This window comes from Branchiostoma floridae, chromosome 6 (genome assembly GCF_000003815.2).
Source record: "Branchiostoma floridae strain S238N-H82 chromosome 6, Bfl_VNyyK, whole genome shotgun sequence".
In the NCBI taxonomy this organism is placed as follows: domain Eukaryota; kingdom Metazoa; phylum Chordata; class Leptocardii; order Amphioxiformes; family Branchiostomatidae; genus Branchiostoma; species Branchiostoma floridae.
Genome location: NC_049984.1, coordinates 6,153,457 through 6,164,445, shown reverse-complemented (window position 1 = coordinate 6,164,445; position 10,989 = coordinate 6,153,457). Strand labels below are relative to the sequence as shown.

The 10,989-nt window shown below is 41.0% G+C and overlaps 2 protein-coding genes across 4 annotated transcripts in view; one reads left to right on the top strand and one right to left on the bottom strand.

The window, feature by feature from the left end:
- Nucleotides 1–5,533, bottom strand: part of LOC118417503 (nuclear pore complex protein Nup93-like) — a 33,849-nt gene extending 28,316 nt beyond the window's left edge. For 2 of the 3 annotated variants that reach the window (XM_035823084.1, XM_035823083.1), the window contains exons 1-9: nt 5,446–5,533; nt 4,593–4,797; nt 4,067–4,184; nt 3,712–3,774; nt 2,793–2,921; nt 2,103–2,183; nt 1,904–1,996; nt 793–932; nt 2–132 (exon numbers count right to left, since the gene is read on the bottom strand). In XM_035823084.1, the coding sequence (XP_035678977.1) occupies nt 2–132; nt 793–932; nt 1,904–1,996; nt 2,103–2,183; nt 2,793–2,921; nt 3,712–3,774; nt 4,067–4,184; nt 4,593–4,783 (946 nt within the window). In that variant the 5' untranslated portion in view covers nt 4,784–4,797; nt 5,446–5,533. Of the gene's footprint in view, nt 1; nt 133–792; nt 933–1,903; nt 1,997–2,102; nt 2,184–2,637; nt 2,713–2,792; nt 2,922–3,711; nt 3,775–4,066; nt 4,185–4,592; nt 4,798–5,445 lie in introns of all 3 variants that reach the window. The other variant, XM_035823086.1, reaches the window with a different exon arrangement.
- Nucleotides 5,517–8,777, top strand: LOC118417505 (U6 snRNA phosphodiesterase-like). The gene is made up of 7 exons (XM_035823087.1): nt 5,517–5,899; nt 6,296–6,450; nt 6,880–7,060; nt 7,520–7,573; nt 7,764–7,869; nt 8,241–8,321; nt 8,642–8,777. Exons 1-7 carry the CDS (start codon nt 5,643–5,645, stop codon nt 8,747–8,749), a joined length of 942 nt encoding a protein of 313 aa, XP_035678980.1. The 5' UTR covers nt 5,517–5,642; the 3' UTR covers nt 8,750–8,777.
- Nucleotides 8,778–10,989: the final 2,212 nt, after the last annotated feature.

Sequence of the window (10,989 nt, the reverse complement as noted above, 5' to 3'; positions counted from 1 at the left end):
TCCAGCCCAGCCATGACTGCCGGCAGCCTGATGTTTAGGAAGGACCTGACCATGTTGTAGGTTCCCGGGATGCCTCCCAGCTGGGCCTGCTGTAGGTTATCATAGATGGTGGTGGTGATGAACTGCACATACCTGAACAAAACAGAAACATTCTTATGGGTTGGATTTAAGGAGTAGGTTTGGGTTTAGGCGAGATTGGATACCCTCAAAAGGAAGGTGGCCAGAGACGGGGACTGAACAGTATCTTCAGGCAGAGTATTCCCAGCTGGACAGAGCATGGGAAGAAGGAGTGAAGTCCGTAGATTGTTAATATGTTATAATTGTTATTGGGTTGGTTGACTACTTTCACGGAAGACAGGGGCTGAACTGTAAGGAGCTTCCAAAAGATCGGGCTGAATCACAAGGGTCTGATTCTGAAACAGCTGCCATCAGGTGACCTCAATGCAATAATTGCCCCAGGTGGGGTCATATGCCATATGATTTTAGGTTATGAACCACTCACGCTAGGAAGGAATGTTACCTATTCTGGTCATTGGTCCATAGTTTCATAAAACATGATTTAGAAATGGTGATACCAACCATTATATAGAAAAGCTGAAGAGACTGTGTTCTGAGCCCCAATGAAAATCAATTCTGAATTGAGAATTGAATGATCCAACTAGGTGTCTGAAAGTTCAATAAATGAATAAATCCTTGGACGACACTCAGCACAGAGTTTTACTCAGACAAATAGAGAGCACAGAGCAAAATTCAGCATTGCAGAGAGCCCTGTTTGCTACTATTGTAATGTACCTCTGCTCCAGGAAGTGCCTGGCCTTCCCTATGAAGGCCCTCTGTAGCTGTGAGGACCTCCTGGCCTCCATGGGGGACTGTGCCTGGACCAGGGGGACATCTGTAACCGCCTGCACCATCTCCCACAGGTCCAGTATGTTCTGTACAGGGCACATACAACACAACAGACTGTCAGTAACAACACCATCTCCCACAGGTCCAGTATGTTCTGTACAGGGCACATACAACACACGTCAGTAACAACACCATCTCCCACAGGTCCAGTATGTTCTGTACAGGGCACATACAACACAACAGACTGTCGGTAACAACACCATATACACCATCTCCCACAGGTCCAGTATGTTCTGTACAGGGCACATACAACACAACAGACTGTCGGTAACAACACCATATACACCATCTACCACAGGTCCAGTATGTTCTGTACAGGGCACATACAACACAACAGACTGTCGGTAACAACACCATATACACCATCTCCCACAGGTCCAGTATGTTCTGTACAGGGCACATACAACACAACAGACTGTCAGTAACAACACCATCTCCCACAGGTCCAGTATGTTCTGTACAGGGCACATACAACACAACAGACTGTCAGTAACAACACCATCTCCCACAGGTCCAGTATGTTCTGTACAGGGCACATACAACACAACAGACTGTCAGTAACAACACCATCTCCCACAGGTCCAGTATGTTCTGTACAGGGCACATACAACACAACAGACTGTCAGTAACAACACCATATACACCATCTACCACAGGTCCAGTATGTCCAACTGTACAGGTGATAAGTCAACTGATAAATATGTGTGGTATGTATAAAGTTCGTGTGTGTATTTGGGGGAGGGGGGTACCTATTGTTTGTGCGAATGTGTCTGTGTGTTCCTCTGTGTGTATTTGTCATTTTATACAAATGACATAAATTGGCGAAGGGGAATTGTTCTGCAATATTAGTCCTGATGCAAAAAGCATCAGTGAGACATCATGACCTGTGTTCAATATTATACACTTGTGTAAGTTCATTTGCAGCAAAGTTTCATGAGCAGCCAACAGTAACTACAAAACCCTGTGAACACTACAAAAAATTCAAGATTTACCGTACCTTATCATCCACCTTGTCTGCAACTTGTGTGAACAGGTCAGCCAGACTTGGTTTGACTGCTCCTTGGACCACTGCATCATTGTACACAAAAACCTGAACAGACAGGAAATAAGTCTGATTATCTAGCTTTCCACTGGCAGGAAAAAAAACTTCATCAGAAATTTTTTGACACTTTTTTCATCCCTGATACCATACTGACCTGTCTAGCATAGGACATCTCCATGCTATCCATGTTGCTCCTCCCCGTACCAACAGTGGTATCACCCAGTTGACCAGGAACCTAGGAAAAAGATATGATTTGTTATTCAGAGGATTAAAAAAAGAATATGTTATTAGCTAGTGATATCAATGCCTTGGGAAGTTTTTCATCCCAACAAGAGTCAAAGGTGCATGGAATTTCAAGTGCTTGGTGTGTAAATGGCTAATAGTAATACACCAAAGGGATACAAGCAAACTCATCTTTGGGACCATAAATCAATACTCTTATCACTGCATCACCACCTAGCATTGGAGAGTAGATTCAGTCATCTATGCCAGGAAGACAGCAGAAGGAAAACTGACACATTGAAAATCCACTCTGGTCCTTGCATTGCCATCACAGAAGAAGTTCCAAGCTTATGTAAAAGTAAACAACTTGATTTTTCAAGCTCTCTGGGATGAAAATCTTTTATGAAAATATCTACTCTACTACAAATATGGTAGCTTCAGCCTGAGATCTACAAATCATTCCCCACCTCTGTCTCCTGTGTGAAGTCGAAGGCCTCCTCCCCAGCGCTGATGAGAGCGTTCAGGATCTTCTGTTTCTCTATCTTCCTATATCTACTCTACTACAGTACAAATAAGGTAGCTTCAGCCTGAGATCTACAAATTATCCCCACAGTTCCCCCACCTCTGTCTCCTGTGTGAAGTCGAAGGCCTCCTCCCCAGCGCTGATGAGAGCGTTGAGGATCTTCTGTTTCTCTATCTCCCACTCCTGCTGCATGAACTCCCAATGGTGGCGCTCAACAGACTCAAACGTCTGGAGCAGAAATGTAAAAGAAAATACAGAAATTATACAACATCATCATCATAATAGAATAAAGGGTGACAACACTCCTAAAGAGGAACCCTTCCCATGAATGACTACTGTCTTTTGTTTCTCTTGCCAGGGTTAACCATGTGGACTCCTGGTATTCCAAAAGACAGGCCTGTACCTTATGTACAGCAGCTATTCTTTTCATCCCCATCACAATCTTGGTGTCTACTCTCTTGCTCTAAAACTCCACCTGTTAATAAAGTGTTATCCTGCAGCCTCTGTGACTACATGTCCTGCCCAGCAGCGTTTGGTTGAATTAAAAGCAGTAATGATGTCTGTTGTCTGTGTACACATATGTCACAGTAGAGATCACGATCGCAGTCTGTTTCCCATATCTTAGTATCATTTGAGTTTGGATAAGAGTTGGCCCTAGGAGAGACCCCGATCGCAATCTATACTAGTAGAATCGCCGATTCTCCTAGGCGAGATCCCGCTCACAGTTGGCCCTCGGACCAGCTCCGATCGCGATCTCTCCTAGGAGAATCGGCGATTCTACTGGATCGTGATCTCTACTGTGACATATACATAGCTTTTAAGATGTACTTTTGGGTGTGATACTAAGTATATGATAAATCAAACTGTCTTGATGAGATCTGTCTTGATGTAACTTATTAACTTCTACAGATGGAATCCATTATTTGGCTTCTTCTAGCTTAAACATTACAGAATGCTTTAGACTGTAGCAAGGTTTTAAAAATGCAATACATGTGCAAACAATTATCTGGATACTTACATTTCTTCTTGACTCTTCAATAGCTGCCAGCAGGGCATTTTCCCTCTCATTCCGTAAGAACCCCTGTATGGTACAAACACATATTGGGGACGTTTACACAGGAGTGTCAAATTAGCACAGCTCATCCAGATCCAAAAATGCTTCCTATATAGTCTTTTGTACAATTTGACCTTACAGTTCTGTTTATGCGATGATATACAAAGTTCTGTACATAAAGACAGGTACGTTCTTGATCAAATAACATTGGCAAATGGCATGGAAATCTTTACCAGCACATTACCACACTGCACTATCACACCATACATTACATGTGTGTGTAGACTTGATGTCTAACCTCCATCAACATGCATATTACCTGTATGTCTGTATCCCTGACTGGTTCCAGGGGCTCAAATGTTTTGGCTGCACTCAGGGTCTCCAGTCTTTGTGAGATTCGTGGGACGTCAAAACCCTTGGCACCCAGAAGAATGGACCTGAAATTAGAAAACAATCTTTATAATGTATCTTAAGGTTCTTTATCATCACACACAACCACTAACAATAACAAGTACCAGCAAACTTAACAGTGGTCCTTCTGCTACCAATAATAGCTAGGTCCAGTAATTCTCCCTACTTCTTATTTCTGAGTGTTCCTGTATCCTAATAGTAATACCCCCCTCACATTAGGCGAAAATTGATCGGACGACGCTCTAAATTACGAGGAGGCAAGACCCTGCTGCCGATGAAGAAATGGCAGAGTTCCTCCCTTCCCGTCAGGGTCATGCCTCCTCATAATTTAGAGCTCGCAGATTTGTCGTCTGATCGATTTTCGCCTAATGTGACTGATTGTGAGGGGGGTATAATGAATTTTTTCCTGAATAAGTTAATTGACGTGCACTTACGCCCTTGCATCTGTCTGGTCCTGTGCTGCAGCCTGTGCTGATCTGGACCACAGCCTCTCCCCAGCATCCAGGATCTGCTGCAGGTTCCTCTCCACCCGGGGCAGCTCCACCCCGCTGTCCATGTCAGCTGTCAGCTGTTCCGCTCGCTGGAGCAGGTCTCCAAAACCCTCCGTATCCATGTCTGTAGCCATGGTCGTATAAAGGCCTGCAAAACAATTATTAACACTGTTTGTTAGACATGAGATGGGCTCTCTGTATCCATGTCTGTAGCCATGGTTGTCACACAGTCTGGCAGGATTTGAATAATGGGGATTGAATTAACTTTTTGGGGACTTGCTTTCGCCACACAACAGGTCAGGAGAGTTGGTGTTCACTACATCATAGTACATGTTTCAAGTTCATGGTACTGCAATGTAAGACACAACATTGGTTAACTGTATGTGCAAGAGTTTGGTGTAGCCAAGCTTAGGCCACATGTTATACAGCATATAATATAGCCAGATACATTGTCAGCTTTTTTGTATTTAGATATATTTATTACTGTCACCTTCAAGTATTTATGGTGTACTGTACTACTGAATCAAATGGAAAGTCACATGTGTACAACACAGTCACAACTTCCGAGTGTTTAGCATAATGATTTTAATTCTTTTTAAATTTGTGAATTTGTGCAAAATTTGATTATCATATTTTGTTTCACCCAACTTGTAAGATCGCCCCCCTCCCACAACGTTAAATACCTCGTATATTTCAACTTCTACAACAATTGAAAGTCCTCCAACTTGCCCATAGGTTGCTCTATGGTTCCCTTATTTCATTCATGGAAGAAGATCTTGAAAAGGTGTAATCTTACCTGCCGTACGCCTGCGCACTCACAATCAGCAACTGGTCAAAACGTGCGCCCAAACTCACACTGTGCTGCGCATGCCCAGTACATCCCACAATGCACCATAATCCAACATGGCTGCGCCCATGCAAAAACAAACCTGGCCAAGTGAAAGTTTACTTTACGTTTGTAGTTAGATTCTTTGGTTGTTTGTGTACTACAAAATGGCTGGAAAGTCGTCCGGACTGGGAGCTCTGGCGTGCTACGGAAGCTCAAGTGAAGAGGAAGGACCGAGTCCGTCCAAAAGTTTGCAACAACAACAGACTGGGACTGGCGAGCTTCCGGGACCAAAACAACAACAACATAAAGATGTTGTTGTGACGTTACAGAACAGTAAAAGGAAACTGGATAATGTTGACGAACGATTAATACCTTTGGGTAAAGATACAAAAAGGACTCGCACAAAAGATCTGGAGAAGAGGTACAATAGTTTCATCTTGGTTAATATTTACGTTATGTTTGGTAAATATGATTTTTAATACATTATCACACTTCTTTCATTGATAATTTCTCTGATATCGCATTGACAATTAAATTTTCATTAGACCATGAAAATATGTATCAGAAAATGCTGCATGTTTGCCTCATGAGACATGTTGGAATTATGCACTTTATTTCAAAGGTTTAAGTGCTAACTAGTTTAAGCATAGTTTGAACTACATTGTACATGTATATAAAATATGCGTCAAGTTTAGTCAAGTTCAAACAATACTAGATAGCTGTAAAGTCTCCAGATTCCCATTATACAGAAAAGTTGAACTTGCAATATTGAGGAAAAGATGTCAACATTTTTTTTTCTAAACGCACATTCTTATAGGGTCCAGTTGCCTTCTGTGCCGACAGACGTCCTTCAGATGTTCTCTGACCAGCAGGCGATTGAGGCAAAAAGAGACAACCCAGAGGAGCATGGAGGAAGGATACGCTCATTTCCACATGTTGCTGGCAACTGGGCAACACATGTCTATGTGTCTTGTGAGTATGTATGATATAGGTCATAATACAAGGTAGAATCATTGAATTCAAGTCATTGATGCCAATGGGAGGTCAACAATTTGTAGATCTGTCAAAAGAATTACAAGTAGCTAGTGCAACACAATCTCTCACTGTCAAGGTCTGATTGGGGAGTTTATTGGGAAGGCTACTAAAAGTGTGATTTCAGCTTGGCTATGATTGTAGTAAACCTATATATAGTTTTCTTCTGCTTCCCTATGATGCCCACAATCATGATTATTCTTTAGTACAGCACTGGTTGGATAAACTGGTACTCCCTGTGTTAACCTGAACAATATCATTGTACAATGTTTAACTCCAGGAATTACATTACTGGATACATAATGATATCTAAAAATCCAACAAATGCTAATCCAAATGAAAATTTTTTTGTTTCGTCCTGTCCCTCAGTTGAGCCAGACGCAGATTTCACAGACGGAGTGAAGCACCTGCTGGGTAGCCTGGAGGCAGATGTGCAGCTGCAGCAGGTGCAGGACTATCACATCAGTCTGTCCAGAACTGTGCCTCTCACCTTCCACTGGATACAGCCCTTCATAGACTCACTCAGGGACGCACTCAGGCACACAGAGAGGTAGGGAAACACTTCAACTTTACACATGTAACATCCAGCAACATATCAGATAGCCTGGTATCCAGTCGTAATATAGCTCCCCAGTCTCTTCTCTCCTCTTCCCAATTACGAAGAGGAGAGAAGAGACTCGGAGCTATCTTACGGCTGGATACCAAGCTACATATTAGCATCCTCATCAGATACCTGTAAACAATGCATGCAGCCAGATATGCAAATGTTAGTTGTGACAGGTCATTCAGGGTAATAAAGACTAAGCAGTTGCTGCTGCTGCTGTGTGTTATATCAGCTCTACAGATACAATGCACACCCAGATGGCTTTTATTATTCTAACAAATGTGAATGAAAAAAGTAAGCATATCTTTTTGTTTAGCTTAAGTGCTTGTGTTAATGTATCCAAACCAAAAAGCATCAGTATACCTACACTGGAATCCAGACTGACCAAATCTTGTTTGTTTTCAGATTCTTCTGCACATTCCATGGAGCAAAAGTATACACAAATGATGAAAAGACAAGGTATGTCTTTCTTATCAAGTCCAATAGTCAATACTGATGATAAGTGATTAACACAGGACAACTTCATTCAATTGCTACTGACCTTTTATTGTGCACGGAGCTACTTGTACTGAATCAAGCACTACCGGTACTTGTTCAGACTGCAGGTATGTTTTTATGTATAATTTATGTACTTCTTTCATCTTGACAGGTCATTCCTGGGCCTTGAGGTCACAGGTGGTCATAACCACCTGTTGCAGCTGGTACTAGGTGTGGACAGCTGTCTGGAGGAATTTAGACTGCAGAAATATTACAAGGTAGGGACTTGCGGGTTAGACCATTATGAGTTTGACTTGGCAAAGGCTGTCTATCGTGCTTTTGCCCCATCATTTTGAGATGCAAATTTGTTGCAAAAGCTGTAACAAGGAAAATTTGTTCCCAAAACACAAAAAAACTTCCCAGATGGTCTAGGCCTTGTCGTAATAGCTCTACAAATGCTATACTAGAATTTGGATGACACCACCTGAATAGCTTATTGAGTGAGGCATGCTGTTTTCTACTGTGGCTAATTCATCAGTGTTTTATTTTTCACATCCATAAAATGTGAAGTTTTATTTTACAGGAACTTTTGTCTACCTCACCTGTCAATGTGCCACTTTCTTACTCATTGTATTTACTTTCCTTCCAGAATCCCTCTTTCCACATGACTGTAGGATGGTGTGTCGGAGATGTTCACGAGGACACCCAACAGTTCAACCAAAAACTGCAGGTTAGATGACCCATCAAGCATTCGTATTCTAGTCATGCAAGATGAGCTGTTTCATCTATTATGCAAACTGTAGTGTTGTCACCGACAGAGAATTGTAGTGTTGTCACCGACAGAGAATTTCACTGAGGCCAATCGTGTATGTAGAATTTTATTGTGACATCTTGGGAGATTTAGATTAAGGAAGTCTTGGAGTGATAACTTGGCCATTAACAAATTTTATAGTGTGGCTAAAATTGTAATGGCAGTGCAGGATTGGTAGGTATTCCATTGGTTTGAGGACATTGCTGGAATGTAATACTTCTATCTATTTATCTTTACAGGCCAGCCTAGCAGAGGCCCAGGAAGAGTTCCCTTCCCTGGGAGGCTTCCTGGTGCAGGAGATAAAGTGCAAGAGTGGGAACAGATTCTTCTCTTTTCCACTCAGATAACAGTTAATGTAAACTGTAAATTCTTTCATATGGCTCCAGAGATTTGACGGTCAATTCAATAAGTGAAAGTTACGCCTGTTCTGTCTTGTTATCATTTGTCACTACCTCATGTTGCAATAAAGGTTTAGACACCAACAGCATTATGTTCAATTGTTCATCCTAAGGCATACCACATGTACACTGTGCAAGACCAGATTGAGTTTTGATTCAGTTGCACTGTGAAGGGCCACTACCCTTATCCCTTGGTTATGGATTAAAGTGTAGTGGGTTCCTCATCATGCTCATGATTTGGCTCTCCTCAAACACAGGATCGCAAGCTTTTACTAAAGAGGGCATCATTGACAGAAGCCATTCTCCAGAGTCAAGTGGGGAAAGGCACCTGAACAGTTTTGTGATGTATGGTCATTGGTACCAAAATCAAAGGACATAATGCCAGACAGGTACAATCAACACAGATGTATTCCATGGTACAATTACATAGAAAAGCCTGCCCAATACAAAGCTAGAGCTGCCAGCACCTCAATTGCTGCTCTAAACACATCTAATCCAGATATTATGGTTTAAGTTGATCTACGCACAGAAAAATGCCAATGCTAAGCATTCCTTAATCCAGAAAGGTTGCTGCAATCATTGCACAAAAGCTCATAGAATAATTTGCAAAAAATAAATGATCTCAACTACATGTAACTATCATAAAAAGTTGATCAAACAAAATGTATAAAACTACATCAAAGTAACAATTATTAAAATCAAAACTTGGTTATAATACTAATTAAAAACAGCGCAAAATATTTACATGGGCGTTGTACTTAGAAGTACTCCCCAAACAGTGGTTGAAGGAAAATTTTACCCTCTATTTTGTACCCATTGTCTGATTAGCCCAAATCCTTAAAGAAGTTGGCCATCAGAAAACAGGTATTAACCAGAAGAAGGTGTGTGTAACATTCTCCTTCAACCAAAAGTTAGAGTGTACTAAAAGGGCATTATGATAAAATGTAACTCGATTCATACACATAAAGCTAAGGTAAGATACAGTGTAGCAAAGGTAAGATACAGTGTAGCAAAGAACACAGACAAGACTATCCTTCTCTTCGTTACAGTACAGACATACCACTTCTCACTGGCTTTAAGTCTTTGGTCCCTGGAAGTTTCCCTTAGTGGGAGCTGACAACATTGGAAGAAATGACAATAAATACACCAAGCTACTGTATTTCTATGCCTATCTACATCATTAACAAAGAATACAGTCACAGAGAGATCACCGTACATGTGCTTGTAACTATGCCTTAGAATATAACACTTTGTATCTTTCCTATGAGGTCTAATCACATGATTTATGCTCTACCAACTACTACACCTTCTCATCATTTAAGCATCTCAAACATGTTTCTGCTCTGATATTTTGGACATCACCTTCATCAATGTATCTAAATTATGCATGCATCATAACACTTATGTTTTAATAGATAGAATCCTTCCCTTGAAAAAGTGGAATTTCATCTGCTGGCTTGTACTGACTGAGCCAGTACAAAGGAGGCCACAGTCAAGTTGTTTGTCCTTTATTTTACCCATATGAAGTCATAGAAGACCCGATTTTTACATCACATGTTCTAAAACACTGTAACATCCCCCCTTATCGGTTGGTCAAATTCCCTTGGTTGCATAATAACATCAAACACTAATTTATCTAATTTTCTAGAAAGGCGCCTGGAATTATTCCATCTTTTTACGCTTTTCTTAACTTAATTTCAAAAGGGACACCATTGAGACAGTATAATTCTCAAACTGAAGAGACTTGGTAGGATGCAAACACAACTGAGTGAGATATGACATATTTCATTAAGTACAAAGGCACTTATAGTTGACTACTATATCTGTTGTAATGTTTAGGTTGCCATTTTGAATGAGGTAGTGTAAGAATACCACACATGTACGTGGGCATATGTAGTTTTACATTAGAACCAACCAAGGTTGAACTTGACAATACATTATAATGTTCCTATATATAAAAGCTGGCATCTCATACAAAACAAGGAATGCAAAGCAGAAGTGCAATAAAATACCAAATACCCATAGTCAATAAAATCCAAAGAGAATACTACTTCATTATTTATGTAACTAAAACGTAAAATGGACAGGCAAGACACTGACACGTAGAATCTTGTTTCCTCTCATAAAACTTTCCTACCTCAGAAATCTGACGAAGTTGATTACAAGGAGGCTTTCCGGTCACAATGTGG